This window comes from Ptychodera flava, chromosome 18 (genome assembly GCF_041260155.1).
Source record: "Ptychodera flava strain L36383 chromosome 18, AS_Pfla_20210202, whole genome shotgun sequence".
In the NCBI taxonomy this organism is placed as follows: domain Eukaryota; kingdom Metazoa; phylum Hemichordata; class Enteropneusta; family Ptychoderidae; genus Ptychodera; species Ptychodera flava.
In genome coordinates this window covers 12,018,156-12,038,727 of record NC_091945.1, presented here as the reverse complement: position 1 = coordinate 12,038,727, position 20,572 = coordinate 12,018,156, and the positions used below count along the sequence as shown (strand labels likewise).

At 36.2% G+C, this 20,572-nt stretch overlaps 1 protein-coding gene across 1 annotated transcript; it reads right to left on the bottom strand.

Annotated features, from left to right (window-relative positions):
- Window positions 1-10,775: 10,775 nt before the first annotated feature.
- LOC139116859 (myosin-2 essential light chain-like) lies at window positions 10,776-19,448 on the bottom strand. Its single transcript, XM_070679589.1, has 6 exons — window positions 19,334-19,448; window positions 19,212-19,239; window positions 14,600-14,743; window positions 13,874-14,044; window positions 13,048-13,125; window positions 10,776-12,467 (listed from the first exon to the last, which is right to left on the bottom strand). Exons 1-6 carry the CDS (start codon window positions 19,334-19,336, stop codon window positions 12,439-12,441), a joined length of 453 nt encoding a protein of 150 aa, XP_070535690.1. The 5' UTR covers window positions 19,337-19,448; the 3' UTR covers window positions 10,776-12,438.
- Window positions 19,449-20,572: the final 1,124 nt, after the last annotated feature.

Here is a 20,572-nt window from a genome sequence, read left to right as displayed (position 1 = left end):
GAGAAAAATTTACTGGGGTGTATTTTATAAAGAGGACAAAAATAGACTTTGGCGCTTAAAGGGTTAAACACGAATGTTTCGAAGTCGCCATTGCCTTCAGTATAAATATCGCATAATCGTGATAGTTTCCAGTCAGCTGATATATATATTTACATTTTAAAAAAAGAACTCAAAGTTGGTCTTATGTCGATTTTTTCCCTGCTCACTCTAACAAAGAAAAATTTCACATCTTACGAAGGATTTTCTATCTTAAATTACGCTCGTATGTTAAGACATGGGACTGAGAATTTAAACATTTTTGGGTAGGCAACGTACGATCAAGTTTTAGAAAGTTCTAATCGAAATTACTTTAAAGTCGGCAAAATTGTATTTCTCAGAGTGTATTAACATAATTTTTGCAAATATTTAGATTTTGACCAAGTCACGTGACTAACAGGTAATATTTTCCTGATAAAATCACATATTGGTTGTAATGAGATATTTCAACTTCAAGACAAAAATTTATTCAAACTAAATTGCCAGTAGATATAAAGAAGCATGAAATTTAATAAAAAAACACTGAATAATTCAAAATAATTAACTTTTCCCAGCTGAAATCTTTTTCCCAAGTTTCTTTCGACCCTGATGCGAATTTTTCGAAGTCGTCATTGTCTTCAATTCGATTAAACTTGTAAACTTTTCGCAATTTTTTTCTTCAAAAACCAAAAAAATTGAGCAATATTTTTATTTCACGGACATTTTGAAATATTTAATAGATATGTCAAATTATTTTATTCAGGTCATGGTGTCTGTTATGTGTAGTGATAACTACTCTTTCAGAATATGCAGAAAAACTGACAAAAATGGGTTTACAAGTTGAAACTTTACCTTTTGTTAGTGTATGAATTTTGGCAGAAAAATGTCAACTTTCAGTCACGTGACTGTGTCTGTCAACATTTATCACAGAGTATCTGTTAAAGTATAAGAAAACAAAGAAGATGACCATATTTCAGTCAATTCGGACCATATCCCTTGAAATAATGCAGTCCGGTATGTTTTCTATCTCAAAATTAGGACCAAATGAAGTGTTATTAACTACAGAGAACTGTCATAAATCATGTCTATTTTACGCCCATTAAAGTGCCAAGAAGACATACATATATATATATGTACGGACTCTCGAATTTTTATACTACTTTACTAGTCTACCGTTCAGCTCTACAGACAGCATGGAGGTAGAGTCGCTTGTTCCTGTATGGAATTAGTAAAGTTTCAACGCTTTATTTTTGCGAAAAGCCTAAATTTAGTTTTCCCGATAGAGTTAACACGGGGATTGCGGCCATTTTGAATATTGAAGCCCCAATAGCTGTGAATTTTATGCATTATTTTCATAATTTTATGTTCAAACCAAAGTTGGTTAATGTAAATATGCTAACTGAAGGACGTGTATAGAAGTATCACTGCTCGCTGATTTGGAATGCCCACGCGTTTTGAACAGGTCAAATAATAAACAGGTGCTGCACTCGTAAAATGGCGGCCCACGGAAAATTACCAAAAAATTGTAGTATTTCGTGCACATACACATCGTGATCATCCATGATGCCATTTACTTGAATCATGGAGGGACCGTGCTTGAATGCACAACACATGATGACAAAAATTTTGTTGTCGTAAACTTTATTTTCTCTATAACGTGACTAGTTTTTGACAATTGCGGGAAATCTAAAATAATGTTAAAACTTTTGAATTTACATGCCACTTTCGACATTTATGACAGTGCTCTACTGTAACACTTTTTCAGTCTTTAATGGGTCTTATTCAAAGAAACCTCTTGGAAAACTTAGGGTACTTTGAGATCCGTTTATTACACATTCGCAGCTATTGTGGCTTAAAATATCCATACACTACGGCCCAAAGGCGCCCCATTTTGTACGGTAATAGCGTCCCGAATTTTCGCCACACATACGTGGAGTGCGCGTTCAGAGAGTCAATTTCACCTCCCGCGTCATGTTGAAAATTTCGCCGTATTTCCTCGCTGCACATCTAAATATTAATGAAAGAGCAACAGGTCCTGTTTCCTGTATATGCTGCCCTTACAATTACAATATTTTGGGAAGAATTTCACAAGGGAATTCCAAAAATACATAAGCGATAAGAGACATATTCAAAATCAAGTAAAAACACAGTCAACAGCAAAACGATCTTCAACTCGTCATTTCATAAAAATAAGAGGGAAACTCAAAAAAATAAAACCATAGAGTTTTAGTTACCCTTCATGATATATGTCATACCAAATATTATAAAAAATAACAGCGAAATGACAAAGTTAAACCAACGGTTTTTTCAGATGTATTTTTCATTTTACGATGTGTCTAATCTGCTCGATTTCCCATAGAAAACAATGGCGTTTAACGTACTGAACAGACCGTAAAACTATCGCTCGTTCAAATTTCTCAATTCTGAACCAATATTAGTGAAAAGTGGCACGGTGTTTCCTTGATATATATACAAAATTGCTGTCGTTTTAATTTTTTGAATTTCTCGACGAAACTTGTTTTAGTTGCATTTTATTTTTCCTATCGCAGAATTTTTGCTCTTGCCCTCAATAAAATGGCCATCTTACGGCGTTTGCATATGCAGAATCAGGGTCTAATATTGACCCATTTTAATCGGTTAGCGTCTCTTAAACTGTACAGACCAAATACCCGTCAGGTTGTTGTAATTAATACCAAATTTTGGCGAATATAAACTATGAAACTTCCAGTAAACTGCAAAAATAACACAGAACAGAGGCGAACGGGCGTAGAGTCTCCACTGTAATCGTGCAGTGAACGTTATCGATCGATATCCTTTTGTCCGAAATTGATACATTGTTGTCTCGCTCACTCGCGTGTAGTCCCCCGTTCACAATGGCGCCAAACTACGCCGAGGTGCGCCAAAATGTGCTGAAACGTACGTAAAAGTATCACCAAAACTGACAAAATTGTCGTCGATTTAATTTCAGTACAGGAAACCAACGGATACCTTGATGTTAAAGTGTATGAGTCAATATATGGGTTATTGTGGAAATGTTTATGACGTGACCTCAACACACGAGCGCCCGGCACAAGCGGCGCCCAAACAGATTTTCGATCGATAATCTATTGAAAATAAATTGATACAATGTTCGCCGTTGTCAATAGCGACCGGCTGAGAGCGCTGTTCGATAGAAATTATGCTTCGCGGAATACCGTACACTGACGCATACTTTTGGGCCGTAGTGATAAATTTGAGGTAATTTTTCGCCAGGTGTCAAAATTTACACGGCGGGCGTGACCCTCAATTTTTAGTTTGATTTTGAAAGAGAAGGGTTGAATGTTTCGCCACAGTCCCTCTATCGCTGAGGAAAGTTTTAGCAAAAGATAAAATCTTTCAGTTTCTTGGCGCTAACTGTGTAACCTTACTGTAGTTCTTGCAAGGGTCATATTGTTGTCTTTAGTCTGCTATTGTTATTCAGTGTGAGAAGAAAGTGTGAGAGAACATGTTAATGAGTTGCTGTTGATTTGGATTCCCTTTCTATGTTCATTTACATAACATGTAATATGAATATAATATGCATATCAATGATACGGTATTTGCATATCAATGTATTTCTAATGAGGATTATGGTATGTTTTCTTCCGAATAACGCAAATTTCAAAAGCAAGCGTTATGAGACACTTGACTGACGAGATTATGACATGATACTCTTAATTGTTTCGATAAAAGACGGCCTGACAAACTTTACCCTCAACCGATATCTACTTGGCTCGTTATTCCAGTTTTCCCTATTTTACTCTCACTGTTTGTAAAGTTTGTGAATTAGGAGTGATCCATAAAAAGGCACAAAATTCATAAGGTAATTGTGGAAGTACATTGTACTAACCTGGGAGCTCCAAGGGCATTTAAAAGCCAGGGACAGGGGCCTAGGGGTTGACCCGTTATCTCTTTGGAAATAACTCACTTGTAGGTCTTAGACTGAGGTGAGCCTCTATAGAGTGTGTGGCGCTTAGGATCCGGTCCTCCCCTCCCTTACCGTGTCTGAACAAGGCAGCGTTCGTTCACAACACCCCCTTCCCTCACACGGGACTTGGTTTTTACCCATTTTACCTTTGGATAATAAAAACAAAGGTTTCGTCAACATTTTTGAAAGAGGGCGCTAGGACAATTTTTTTAAATACTGCCTGCAGAGGACGCTATCCATAAACCAACGTGCCTGTGCAGTATAATCAGCTGATTCAGAAGTCGTCCGTAACTCTGTAAGCAAATTTTCCTACCTCACGTTATAAGGAAATTGAAGGTCAGGTTGGGCAGATTACGTTTTAAACTTTTAATAGATTTACAACAGTTTTCACCTTTTACAAATGAGATCAAACCAAGAGAGCGCACTCCAAGGGCATTTAAAAACCAGGAGTGGGTCGGTGGTAACTCACGGAAACCGGGTAGGTAGCCCTGCCTGCGTGCCTTGCTGTGTGTTCCTGGCGTCCTGCCACCACAGTGGCGTTACGCTGTGTATAACGCCGGAAACAGACAGCACGGTAGGCAGTGCTGGGTAGGTATCTTTGAGGTGGACCGTGGTGAGCCCCTTATGTGGTGCTAATAGGGTCCAGCCTCCGCATGTTATCACAATAGCAATGCCAGGGGGCAGCTAGGCGCTTCTATCGTCGCTTTGAGAAGACTCTGCTACTTCATTTTTTGTACATCCATAGTTACTTGTAGTGAAGTGTAAATGCATAATGCCATGCCATATGCATATGTCGTATAGCATTATACGTCATATTGCATTAATTTCTTCTGAGATGAGAATGTCTGAGTTGGAGCATGGATATACAAAAATAGAGTCTATTTTTTGTACATCCGTGGTTTGAGAGTGCCAGGAGCATGAGTGAGACCAGTGTGCTCTAACATGGATAATATTGTCAATCTTATTCGGATAATATCAGATAAAACGGTCCAGCTGCTTGTTATGGTCAATAGCTTCTAATATTGAAGTTGGACGATATTATCGCGTGTCAGGCATCAGCCACTTCCCAGCACTTCCTATATTAGACTGGAAATTAGAAGTTTGACGATATTACTGATATTATCCAGTAAAACGGCATTTTGGTCATTAGCCACTTCCCAAACTTACCACCATGTATTAGACTCTCAATTAGAAATTAGACTGTATTGTGTATTTTATCCAATATTATCTAATAAAACACCATGTTGGGCATCAGCCACTTCCCAACCCTTCTCTTAAAGTAACTTGGTAGTTAGACAACAATATTGATTTTATCCGATTTTATCTGATGTCGAGCATTAACGAGTTCCTGACCCTCCTATTAGACAGCATACTAGTAGACTTCTTCTAAGCATTGTTTGCAAATGTGTAATAGGAAAGTGTGATAAGTGATATACTTTCAGTCAGAAAATTTTGCCTTTATTCACAAGTTTCTCTTTTTTATTCTGCAGGATGTTGTTGCTAATAAGATACAGACTGGAACTAAACGAAATATAAGTAACCTGGTTAACGGAACCCAAATTGATGGACAAAAACTGTAACTTTTGATTATGATTTCATTAGTCCACGAAGAATAATTAGCCAATCTGGAATTCTTTTCAAAAAATTCCAGCAGATAGTTCTTTGTAATTATATTTACAGTTTTAAAAAGGATAAAATATGGGGTACAAGAAAAGGCACAAATTTTATGTTATGATATGAAAATGATGGCCTGGTAAACATGTAAGTATGCCAAGAACTTATTGTGGTCGAACAAGTCAGCAATATTCTTTTTGCCATAATTCCTGTAACGCAGAGCGAATTGCTTTCGGTAGAACATTTCGACTGAATCACTCAGCCTTCATCAGCTGTTGTGTCATTGTGAATTAGAACGATGATGTAACCGGTCCACTGACCACAGAACGGCATTGAAATCTCCTTGAATTTCCATCCCCTCATCCCTGTCTACCGAAAGCAATTCGCTGTGAGTTCCAGGAATACGGCAAAAAGGATATGATTCCAGAACAAGGAAAAAATATTTTATTCGTAGGTCAGCAGAAGTTCTACTCCGGAATGAAAAGGACACATGGTGCTCTGCAGACTCATGAGTACTCCCAAAAGATCGCATGATGTTGGAGTGATATTTGTCATGCATTTTAGCCATCAGTCTGTAAGTGTGTCATTTGTTTGTATATGTTTTGTCTCAATGTTTACTCGTATAATAGTCAGCTAGCAGCTTTAATTAGTCAATGAGATGTTATCATTTTGATAGGTTTTTGTGTTTATTGTGTTAGATAACATGTCATGGGTTGTTAGCCCTCATCATGTGTGCATACTAGACACCATATCGGTGAGGTCGTGTGAAATCAGCTGTATGTGCAGTACAGGCAACAGTGTTATCCACTTTCTTGTTGACATTTACCTTTATCACAGATACACTCATTTGAATGCCTTTCAAATAATTTTAATGTTGTTGCAATAAGGGCATTGAATAAAGCTACATGGGCAATCTATTTACAACTTTTGGTTATGTCTATGGTATGTGTGTGCCCATAGTTCAGATAATGTGTCATTGCTTTCTGTTGCGAATGCATGAACAGTTCAAAATAACTGTGGCTAGACTTGTGTTGACTGTTTATACCATACAATCAAAATCAGTTTTCTAACAGAATGAAGAACAGAATGAATGCTGGGGAAGTGCATTGATACCATGTCTGTACGGTCAGGACATAAAACACCAGTGAGGAACTTCAGTGTATAAATTACCATAGACAGTAGAGAGTACAGACAAAAGAGACTGAATAAAATAGCTTGAAAGCTATTTTGCATCTGTATAGAATATGAACCACATAGAGTGTCGGTGTCTGTGTTTGTGGGGAAGTGTGTTGCTTTTAACGGGAAAAAAGCGCAGCTTTGGGTCGAATTTTTTTTACACCATGATCTAGGGAGGCCAACTGAAATTTTGAAATGGTCAATCTGCATTTTAATTAATGTAGTTTTTTAGATTTCAATGAGAGAAGCTAAACATTTTTTTAATTTTCGAAATTGGATGAACGGTTACAATTTTATAGCTTTTTAAAAACATTCACTTTTACTCTTTCTGTAGAAAGACAATACATATAATAACAATGGGAACAATGGGACAAAAATGAAGGAGTTTTAGCTGAAATTTACAGTAAATTTGCTGTATCTTTGTTAATAAAACATCTTTTTGTACGAAATTTGGCATGGAGATAGATTTAAATGGCACACACAAATGTATCCTAAAATTACGCGATTACGATGGTGGCCATATTGGATTTATCCATGGCAACGGATGAACGACACTTAACGAGAAATGACAAAATGAAAATATTAAGCTCAAATGGCATAAGTGATATATCAAATTGAAGGTCTTTTTGAGCTGATGACACTTTTGAATAGCTCTACTGCATTAAAACTACCTACAAAAAGTATTTTATCCAAATAAAGGCTTTCAAAACATCACCACTGGGGCCATGTGGAGTTTTGACATTATTTGGTAAAGGCTTCTTCAATTTTATCAGTTTCTGAACAATTTGAAACTTAGAATTTAATTTAAGGATTATTGGTTAAAACTATGTTCCAAAATTATTGATCATCTTTAAAATTCAGGAGTAAATTGAATGAGAAGTCGATGTTTGGAGGTGCTAAAAATTGCATACTTGTCATGGTAAAGTTATCAGCAACTAAGATGGTCTCATCATACCACCTGTCAGACATGCAAATTTCCTTTGTTACAAACATTTAAAAAAATCAATACCCTTTCTTTTGCCAACACAGATGCAACTTATTCCCTTAGTTTCCTTGAAAATATTGTGTATGGCTGTCAAATATCTATGTCGACAAAATCACAAAATTGCTATCTCCTCTGTGCAAAAGGAATTGATCTTCTCATTATTCACCGTGAGAAATTAGAGAATTATGATTATCAAAACTATGGTCCCAGAATTTTGATATATGGACCGAGCTGTTCTGTGTACAGAAGAAATTTGCTCCAGTTCAATGAGTGATCTCCGTGTGTACGGATCATGGAGAATTGTGGGTAGCCTCACTTACTGTGAAGCGTGGTCAATATCTTCGTCAATAAATACGTGAGCTGTTCAAAATTTCTCATTTTTCTTGCAAAAATTCAAAGAAATAATGATAAACTGCGTACTAGAGGACGTTTCACTGAGAGTTGGTCGGGTTAGTCTCGGAAAAATCGCTCTCAATTTTTTGTCTCGGATTTGGTCATATACACTGCCCTATGTTGGTGAAGAACCTTATATCGCGAAAAGAGCGAGATCTGGGCTTTCAAATGAGTATTCGATGTAAGGGATGTTTTGATTGGCTCACCTTCAAAAATGCGTTTCAAAATCAGTGATGTAAATATTAGGTGCTGCCATGTTTCAGATCGCTTTTCCCGGTACCGTTTCTAGCTCAATTTTGCAGTTTATTCAAAAAGTAAGTAGTTCATATAAAGAAATAAAAAACATATGAGAGAATAGCTGCATTTTTAATCTCTAGCCTCATGTATTTTTTTCCACAATTTTCTTTCCGTTATCGATGTTTTTCAATTTTGAACATGACTAAGTCACTGGTGATGAGTGTCAATTCAGCACGTCCTGGGCGACCTGCTGGCCTCCCTACATGATCATTTGATAAGGTGTTCAATATCTAAATCTTCTAGCTCCCATTGGCTGTAAATACATAGCATGGGAAGAATGGAATATAGGGATTGGTTGATTTATATTATGTAAGAATTATGCATCTGGTACACCTGTGCAGATATATGTTTGTATGTACATGTAGATATATTTATGTAGGTAGGTATGCATATATGTTTATGTATTTCATGCCTCGTATATCGAACGTTGCACGCTTCATACAATTCAACGGTATGGTGACTCATTGATGACACGATGGGCCACATAGTCATCATTTTACTAAATGGTAAACCAGAACTATTTTCTTGACAACTTTAGCATGTGAAAATGATCAAATTACATGTGTTACATAGGAATTCTGGCTTTTAGACTCAATTATGCATGAAAATTTGATAAACTCATAACAGTGATTGAAATATATAAATGCGCCATGACTATGAAAATCAAACTATTTTTATAAGATATTTGTCTAATATGGAATTATATCATACGGTTGTCATTTGCAAGTAATCCAAACATTTGGAGTTAAAACTATTCAAGAGGCATGTAATGATAAAGTATATCCCTAACAAGGGACTATGTATACCCTTTACGTAGGAGACCATGTGCCCTCCTGACATAGAGCACATGGTCACCTCAGTACCCTTGGGCATATAGTCCTTTGTTTGGGATATATTTAAATAATAAAACATGACAGGGAGGGCAATGTCATGATTTGTGGCCTGCCCAAGGGATGATGATCCTGACCCAAATATTGATGATGCCCGGGCCACAGGTTAGGGTATCATCAATATTATCATAGAAATATCATCAATATTATCATAGAAATATCATGAATATTATCATAGAAATAACATAGGGATGTCAACCATTTTGAATCTCATGTTTCGGTAATTTTGTCTCTACACTCAATGTCTCTAATTTTACTTGGTGACCCCTAATTTTTATTTTAAAACAGGAATGGCAAAGTTGCCTTACGGAAAGTTTGAGCAAGAGTTGAAAGTCTTTCAATTTCAAGCCATGTATGTACTACCTTAACGCAATCAGATGGAGTGAACTTAAGTATGACGTTGTGTACTAGGGCATGCAACCACTTTGTTTGTTTTGAGAAAATTTGTTGAGAGGTGTTTTTACATGTAAATATACTTTCCTTGGATATTTTGAACAAAACTAAAATTTCAAGTGAACGAACAGTGAAAGCTATCTTAAAGTGTCGTCTTTCTGTGTTTAAAAATCCTCACTTTCATTAGCCTGTCTGCTCATTGAAACTCACCACTGGCCCTCTTCGATGCAATCATATTCATCCCCACCCCACCCCACTTTTCACCCTCCTCATCACATCATTTTACTCTCCCAAACGATATCTGCAACATCTGAATCCTACTCTGCTCTCTGAGCAAAGGTAGAAAATTTACCCCAATACCAGTATGATAAAACTTACCACACTTCAATGAAGAAACTGCTTACGAATAACTTACGTTAATAAAATGTTTTGTTGGATGCCCGTGTGTATGACCCTTTGGCTTTATGTCACACTGCAACTATGTGAAATCTGGACGACTTGGGTGGAGAGCGCACTGGTGGCGTCGGTTGTTTTGACTAGATTCAGAGAGATTTTTATCAATATTTGTCATTCAAAATGGCTGCCATATCTATGTTATAACAGGAACAGCAATTTCTGATTTTCACACAAGAGATGTCAGAAACTTTATATCCCACTGTAACTTCATTTAAACTGGATGATTTCTGTGGAGAGAAAACTTGTGGCATGGGTGGTTTTGACCAGATTCTGAGAGAACTTCACCGATCTTTGTTATTCAAAATGCCCGCCATATCCACTTCACCTCTACAAGGCAAATTTCTGAGTTTCACAAAAAGATGGCGAAAACTTAATTTGCTCACACCAGTTTAAAAATGACTTTGAACATGAAAAAGATTGTTGAAGTATTGTAAAAATTAGTCTGAAAATATGTCTCCCATGTGAATAATTCTATTTTAAAAATTAAAGTCTGAAAATATGCCTCCTATGTGAATTCTATCTTTGAGTAGAATTCCAATAGAGATGTACAGCACAATTTATACCACAAATACCACATTCATACCACAAATAATCGAAATGAAAATTCAAGTTCTTTCAGTGTAATAGATATATTTATTATAAAATAAAAGTGTTACAACAGCAACTGTCTATCTCTATGGTGATATCTTCAATGTTAACATCCGTTTGATTAGATATTGCCTGATTGGTCCAGTTAAAGATATATTTAGTGCTCTATACTGAGACATGACAAAACCATGATAAGAGTGGCTCTCACTTTGCCTTGTCAAGAATTTTGTTGCTATCTTGAGATACCAGTACATTGACAACGGTCTAATGAGTATGGAATGACAGTTTGTAATTTCAACATCTGTACCTAGTGGAAGACTATGTCAGGAGCTGAGACGTGTATTTCAACCCATTCCCCCATAGTCCAACTTTGCCGTTGAAAAAACAGCAGGGTTTTCACCACGGTCAGGACAGGGCTAAAACACATACAAGATATTTGTGTAAAACATTAAACAGATCTGCTTTTATGTTCAAATTGTCTCACTACGTTTATATTTGATGAATAATGAAGAATAATGGATATTATTAAATGAAATGTAAGTCTGGAACTGTACATATACGGTAATTGTCAGTTAATATGTCACTTGGCACGACGGCACAATCTGTTAATCACGCCACCGTAGAATACAAATGACGACGAGACAGCAATTGCCATTTCTCTGCCACACAGATTTGAAATGTACTCACTGATAGGTTTGACTCTATGCTGAAATTGTATGTGATTGACAGAATTATTCCTTCTAAGCCTGGCTTTGTATTGGTTGAACCTCAATGCAGTTGCAATTTGGCCATAGTCGGGGTGCGATGAAATGACCTCAGCAAATCTAGCAAATCTCAAAACATCTAGACTTTCATCAGCAGTCATATTGCGCTGAACTAAAACTGAAAATGCATTCCAAACACGCTGGAAAAAACATGTCTTAAACATATAAAATATCTTCACGTTTATGCTCTGAAATACAGACACAAAATGTCATTGAAAGAGTTCCAGAATAAGATGTTATCAGTAATGTATCTATTCTATGGGCCTAATTCTCACACAGTCTATCGCCAACTTTAGACCTAGATCTGTCACACAACAAGATGAAGTTTTACAATTCTAACTTAAAATTTCCCTTTATCATCGCTAAATTTCCTCAGCTTCTCCGTATATTTAGAGTCTTTATCTGGAGCCAAATATATACACAAAATGTGGATATTCTCTCCCCATTGGCTATTTCCAAAATATCTGAATGGCAAATCTTAACTTTCATCTATTCATCGATAAAAAAAAAAATGTTTGTGAAAGGAACGTCACTTCTATTTCAGAAAGAGATGAAAATGTTTGACTGGAAGCAAATGTCATCATAGACAAATTGTCTGAAGTTTTGCACTTTGATTATTCTCAATTTTTAATATTTTGACCTAGCTTACTTAACTTTTACAGAAAGGAATGTTCTAAAATTTGTACAAAAGTTATACATAATAAGAATCAAGCACCTATAAATTCAAATCTCGATAGACAATCGAATAATCTTTGATGAGCAAAGGGTCAAAATAAATGATTGAAATTTTATATATTATATGGTGTGATGTAATCAATCTTGGTTTTGTTAAGAAATGATGAATTGGTCCGAGCATTTCTGAAGACGATAGGATTCACTATCTGATGGTAATCTAGGTTTTGATAACACTGGATAAATGGTTTATTGTGACATAACTGTCTTCACAAAATCTGGAAAAAAACAGAAAACAAATGATGTAATTTTAGATTTCCAGTGAATGATTACAATCAGTTGTAATGGAATGCTGATCTTTCTGAAAAGAATGTCCTTATATCTGAACAGCCTTCTGGAAATTCTGCAACACAAATGAGGTTACAACCTACAATATTAAGTCACTTTATTATTGGTTGCCACGGGCAGCATCTCTCATCGTCATTGGTTGCTATGGACGATACTATCACGCGCTACTTGTTGTTTCTGAGAACAGCATTAGCTGAGAAGGCTACAGGTTGCTATGGCTCATGAGTAGCATCCCATCTTAAATGGGCAAACATAATCCAACGGCAATATTGGTTGGTTTGGACATGGTCATCTCAGAACACAATTCATTGCCACAAAAACAATCACCTTAAAGCCTGATACATGACCAGCTATCATATATATGTTTAAATGCATTTCGAGGCCTCCAGCCCCATTTCTTGTGTAATGTAACTCTTTGCAATGGGGCCAGAGGCCTTGAAATGCTATAAAACATATATATGATAGCTGATACATGACAGTCAAGTTCAAAGATAGGAACCCAGTACTGACCTTCGTAAACAATTTGACCTTGTGAATCTTCAAGACCAGACAACAGCTGTTCTACTTCATCGTCAGATAATCTCTCACCTGTCAAATGACAAGATACAAAATGTCAACGGAGGCTTGACAGGCAACTGTCCTTTGCAAGAATTTCACTTCAAACCAATGTTTTTTTTATCCCCAGTACTGGGGGTGGCTACAACTGGTACATCCAAGAGAATGTTGGCCTACAGGTCACAACGGTACAAAAGGTGTTATATAACATTGTAACAAAGTACTTGTAAATAAAATCAGACTGTTTTGTCTGCTGGCATGAATGCATAAATAAAACTTGAGAGCACTGCCATCACAAAATGCTGGCTAAATTGCAGAGAAATAACATTAACATAACTACTGGTCAATTCCATGATCGGGAAAAATCATTGCGTTTTCTATATTAACCCTTCGAGTGCTGTAATTTTTCCCACCAAAATTTTTGTGCATCAGTTTCCCAATTGTATGAATTTTTCTGTAAATTTTTAGATAATTTTGGATCAAATGGACACAACTTTCCATTGGCTACAGTTTTTGATCAAAATTTTTGGGAAAATCTGAAAAAAATTTTCAAGACCTGAAAAAAATTGTGTCACATTTTAGAAATGTGACAAAAATTGACTTTGGCACTTTTAATCAAGATGACCATTCTTTTGTTATGCTCTCAGTTTGAGATATCCAATTGACTAGCCATAGCTTTGTCAAGCAACTAGACCCCCTAGGATTATGTTCATTTGTAAAATTTCTTCAGCACTGGCCCAGTGTTCTCCAGTCTTAAGATTTTTCACAAATCTGTACTTACCAAGAGTTGTGAGCACGTGACGAAGCTCAGCTGAATTAATGGTCCCGTTGCCATCCTTGTCAAATACACGCAATCCTTCCACAAATTCTTCAAAGCGGTGTTGGTCCTGAGGTGCCTTGGCAGCAAATTTCTGTACTATGGGCAGGAATTCTTCAAACGAGATGCGCTTATCTGTAACGAAAAAATACAGAGTTTGAGCACAGACTTGACACATTTAAAAACAGTGATTCCCAGATTCACTCTGTTGGTATGTTGGATCATATGTAAGTTAAAGCGACTGAAACATAGAACGTTTGTTTCAATCTGTGCTCTTTTTATCAAGTTGTCTAAAATAAATATACTGACTAATTTTGTCCAACAAATTCCTGACTCCTGGGCTGGCCCACTTCATATTATCAAAGGTCTTTATGCTGGATGCAAATATGTTGCATCACAAACATACTTGTATTATTGCCATAATTGAGCAAGCATTGACGAAAGAACGCTACGCTTTTGAAAGTGAAAAATTCACCTTCAGACAAACAAAATAACTTTTAAAATGTAGCTGGAAAGTGATAATTCCAAAGCAGCCCCAAAACACAACAAAAACACTTTCAAAAAAAATTTTGGTCATACTTGGCACCATCGTTCAAACATTGTTACAGAAAAACAAAACTTCATTTTTGTCAGGAAGTGAAAAGAATATCATAAATTTGTCAGTTATAATTTAAACTCCAACAGCCCTACCTCTTCCACCGAAGCTGTCGATCAATTTCTTGACCTCGGATTGTAGAGGGTTGTATCCTAGAGCACGGATCACTTCACCAACAGAGGGCGCTTCAATCTTGCCATCTCCTTTCTTGTCAAAGATGGAGAAAGTATCTCTCATTTCTGCGAAAAAAAGAGAAAGGAGAAATTTATTATTTATGTTTGTTGTTCCCTAGAGCAGAGCTTTACTCCTTATTTCAACAAAATGTATACACAGAGTTGGTAACACTTTCTGGTGTAAGGGTATTTTGCGGGAGCTATGTGAACTCTTTTGGGGAAACTACTTCATCAAATGTTGCATGAAATAGAAATTTGCAGAATTTGTAAAAAATTGCGATTTCCATACAAGTATGTTGTGAGGTATCATTTTCAGCACACATCACAATGCCAAAATTTCCTCTTTCATAAACTAAACTTCTAGGGCCCTTTGCAGCGTTAAGCCCACACACTAAAATGATCAGTGGGTAAAACAAGGTGATTATGTGTATGCTATATGACTGCTGTGAAATGTATGCTAAATATGTACTCAATTCTCCATTATACCTCTGCATGAGGGTGAACTTAAAAGGATCACTTGACAGCTGAAAGTCTAACACTGGCTTTTTCTTCACTGGTTTGCACCGGTCAACATTAATCTTCTCTCTCTCAAGAGAGCGAATTTGAAATATTTTCAGTGTCTTAGGCACAGTCAAGCACCAAACTACATTCCTAATGACCATAAGAGGATTAATCATAGGCCACCATAATGTTTTTTGCAAAGACTGGAGTAAAATTAAAATCCAGAGATGGTGCATGAAAGAAGAAATAAAATACCTGTTCCATCATTTTTATTGACCGATGTAATCCACAATGAAATCTAAATGACAATCTAACATCGGCATACACCAGGGTATAGAACAGACAGTGTCTGTACTCTGACACAGCACTCATGCACTGCATACTGTAGCCTCCTGGCCCTGTTAATTCCGATGTAGCTAATTACATGTCAAATGCACTGTGTGCTGAGATACATGGATATTTACAGTATATGTGGTTATTCTATGAGATAAAGACAGTGACAACACTATTCTCTGTTGCTCTGTACTAACATGGACTAACCTTGTTCACGCTGGAATTTTTATCCAGAGAGATTAATTTGATGAAGAGAAATAAGAGGTGTCATTTTATATTTTAATCAATTATTACTGTTTGGTTTCAATTTTCTGAATATGATAATTTTTTTTCTTTGAGATGTAAATCATTGATTGTCTCCCTGGAGATAATGCCAAGTTTAAATACACTACAGTAGTATATGAAACACAGTCCCTCTACTTATTGGTGTGTGGAGGGACTGTGATGACACTCATAATACAATCCACATTTTTTGGGGTGTTGAAACTATGCAATACCTGGCCCTACACGCTCACTAAAGTATCTCAATGTATAATTTTCCCATCTGTTCTGTATAGTACAGGAGTGTGTCTATGGACACAGGCAATGTTAGTGGGGTTCATGGAGGTAACTTTCCTACTTCAATGAGATGGGCTCTATGTCAGTCTTTAGTTGAGTTCCCTAACTGACTGCTATTGTAAATGCATTTTTACATTTTTGTGTCAAAGAAGTGTCAAAAGTGAGATTAACCAAAAAGACTGCTCTGTGACTTCAAAAGAGGGATGCAAATATGGCTTGTTTTCAACATTTTTGACAGAATATCAGTTTTCCTACATAATTTTATACCAATTTAATCCAACCTTTGAAATGAGATATGGACATAAAATTTTTACAGCCTATTAACAAGGTTACAGATAAGATTTGTACAGCACAATTTTCCTGTATTTGAAGTACTTTTTGAAAAATCACATTTTGAAATTTGAAAGAATTTTTAATAATTTTTTGATATGTAAACCCATGTAAAATCATAAAAACAAATTTATTTACAAATCATGCCGTACAAATCTTACAATTAATAGTGTCAACAAATTTGTAACTAATTTGGTAATATTAATACTATCCAATTACTATTAAATTCAAATATGTATAAAAAATATGAAAAATTAAATTTTAATATTGATTGGTGTCATATTTTATAATCATGGCTACAAATATGCAATTTTTATATTCTTTGGAGAAAGTATTATTAACTAATTTGAACTTAATATCTTGATTCTAACACTTGAAACTTGACATTTACTCTGTGAAAAGAATTGGTGCAAAAACAGCCTTTACCGCTACATTAATACAGTAAGTTAGTCGAGGCTGGCACATGTGAGGATGAGAAACATTTTTTTTCCTTTTCCCTTGCCAAAACTAGTTTGCAAAATTAATCTTCACTCATGCATTTGTAACTCAAGTTTACATTCATGACACAGAACCAAGTATATCAACCTTGCTTGAAGTATCCGTGATATACTGAAAGTAATGTTAAATGAAATATTTACTTCAAACAAATGTCGTCAGTTCCTTTGTATTTGATACTGACGTAATTGAGTCCTTGGTATGTCTTAAATTCAAACAGTTCCATTAATACCCACAGTGTTTTCATTCCATTTACTGATGCCTTTGTTCAAAGTTTACAGTGTGTGTAATTGTGGGCCTGTAATATGACACCACTGTTTGGAACTCCTGAGGAAATCACTGCAGTGTTCCCTTCGATGACCTGGCATACCCTAACCTGTTCATCCCCAAAACTCTGCAAAAAAGGTCCAAACTTATCATTGGTAACAATGGGTTTGGGTCAAACCATTGTGGTGAAAGGGGTAACCCTTTACTCACCAGACTTTGGTACATCCCTATTGTTTTTTCAATAGGGTGGCTAGACCAACTTACACAAAAAAAAGAGGGCAAAAAAAGGGTTAAAGCAAGGTGTGCCGAGGCTTAAAATTTGCACCTTAATTTTGCAGGAATGAAAATTCCAGAACTTGGCACAAGTCAAGCTGAGTACCGTTGATACAAGTCTGATCAACAAAAGTAAAACATAAATCATGTAAAAAAATTCCCGAAATCAGGTGTTTCTATTCAGACATTTTGAACTGGACACAACCATATTTTACTGACATATAGTTCACAGATGAAGAATGCTATTGGAATAAACATTGGTAAAGTGTAAAACTGATCCGCATTCTTATGGATATAAAGAATTTGTTGTGTTCTGATCATTGCCTGATGACAAATGTGTAATTAATCACTTGGTTGCATATAAGAACTTTGGGCACAGTGGGGCAAGTGTACTAAAATGGAATGAAACTGGAGTCAAATCTAAATAGACTGCAATCTGACTCTTACAAGAGGATAACAGTTCTGGTTCCTGCTCAGATGTATTTTATCTTGAGAAATAGTTTACGCTTTTGGCTCCACAGTGGTTGTCGATAACCCCAGCTTTGCACTCTGTATCATGGTTAGCTGATAAAATAACACTTTTCATGCATTGTGATTATTAAAGGAATAAAATGCTAACTAGCCATTCACGTTCACAAAATCATTTAACATATTCTTGACTTTGCAAGTTAGTTCACCCGATGAATTATGCATTTTAATAGTTGTATATACGACACATAATGAACCAACAAATTATTCAAAGCTGAGCAAATGTGGCAGCCATAGAGATATTGACCGACTGACAGCTATGATTTGACCCTGTTTGTTTCAAAGGGCACTGGTGGAGGTAAGAGTGTGATATATAAATGTGACTCTGAAACAATGAAAATTATTTCTGAACCGATTCTATGGCCTTCATTGCCTTTTTGTTTATTACTGCTGTGCTCCAATGTTTTCTAATAAATCATATTTTTGTCCTTTTATATCTAATATTATACGTTTATTGTCAGTCTATATTTATGATGCATCAAAGTTACTGCACACTGTAGCTGTATTATGACTATTTGATTAGTTTGTTTACACTAAATTTAAATGATTATAAGTTTACAAATTTACAAAAGTCAGTTTCGCTTTGGGTACGAAAGCGCAGTGTATCGAAAGCTGAAGAAATTACCAGAGGAAGTCAAAACAGCATGAGACGAATATGCCAAAGTCTACCCCGTCCTTATATAGACGAGGATCTCGTGCTGCTGGAGCTGTGGGGTGACATCAATGCAATGTAAACATCTCAAATGGCTGCCTGCACTACCGTCCAGCTACTAATAGTTGTATGCACACTACCGACAGCATTGGTTTCTGCAGGGCTTCACCGCATATCCTGCTACAACTTCCTCGCGCACAGATGGATAAATTCGGGGGATGAGATAACGCGCTTCCTTTCTGTCTGACTGATCCAATAAGCATTACAGCTTGCGGGTGGATGGCAAGCATGTGTAAGAAAGGCCATTGGGCACTCCCAGTGCTATGAGAATTGAATAAGAGGCGAATTGTTTAGAGTTGACGCTCTCAGTCTCTGAGTCACATATGCTGAGTTGACCTTCGCGAGCTGTTCTGTCGGTGTAGATATAACGGATGAAAAGCTGTGTCGGACCAGACACAAGTACTAGAAAGTTATCAGAAATTCGCAAACAAGGTGAAAATCCAAATGCCGTCGAAACTCGAATAGTCATTTTAGCGGGTAATGACATGAATAACGACCCAGCCCAGAAACTGGAGTGTGTGTATACCGAGCACTTACCGCTGATCGAGTCTTCACTGAAGTGCGACTGTAATAGGAACGAGAAACAAGACAGAATTAATCGTCATGATTTTACTTCAGATACAAATTTTCAATCAAGAGACTGAATAGTAAATACTTACCATTTTGACAGCGTTCTGTGGCGAAGAAGTTGTGGACTACTGACTGCCTTGCTGGGATGGTCTCCGTTTAAGTTACTTCCGGAAAATGACTGAATGGTAGTTTGTTGGTTATTTTCTCAAGGATGCCACACCCGTTACGCCCTCTATAGACCATCTTATCGTATTTTTTGTTTTTTTAACCTGACACTAGTAACGTGACTCATACTGATATTAAACATTGCTGGAAAAAATGATTTCTATTCTTTAAACTTACTCTTAAATACTCAAATATACCCAAGTCGAAAGAAACTTGATTCATTGGACTGTTCAAATTTTGCTGTCCCAACTTTTGACCATCAAAGTTCTACCCAGATAAAATCAAAATTGACGAAGACTTCTGTTATACTTGGTGGTAAAAATTATTAATACAATGTAAAGCGTACGATTTTTCGCGACGATAGTGCAAATTTTTTTGATTATTTTTTATTTGGGTCAAAGCTGAAAATATAACAGGAAGGCAAATTTAACAGAACAGCTGTTCTGATAATTCGATAAAATTACTTTCCCAAAAAAATGTTGAACAAACATAGAATGAACATGGACAGAAGCCAAGGGGGCAAAATTTACGTGAGGAATATATAGGTAAAGAGAGCAGCTGTCAGGGAAGCAGTTTTGAAGAGAGTAGTTCTTTTTAAGATAGTATGCGCCTTGAAAGTGAAAGACTTAAACTTTTGTTCAAACTTTCCTGAATGAAACTTTCAACTATTCTCTTATCAAATCAACGATAAAAATCGGGGTACTTCGTGCAAAGTTTGGAGCTGGCGTAACAAATTACCCGACATTTTGCGATATTTTGAAATTCAAAATGGCCGCCATTCCTGTGTTAACTCTATGAGAGGAAAGTTAAATTTTACATTTTCGAAAAGTAAGCAAATGAAAGTGTTTCTTTCTCCAAGAGCTTTAAAATGAACCCTAACAAGTGGTAGATTAGAAAAGAATTGTAAAAAAAAGAGTTTGACTATATCTTTCCCCGAGGCGCATTCCACCTTATATATAAAAAGAAGACCACAATCAATGGAGAAAAAACAGCAGACGCCAGAATATTTTGTCATTTATCCATAAAACATCAATGTCGTGTATGGCATTATATAACGTGGCGACCCCGATACTTTCCATTCGGTAACACTGACAAAAAACAAAAAATCACCCCTCTTCATATCTCTTCATATCCACCTTACATCTATCTCTTCTTCAAAATAA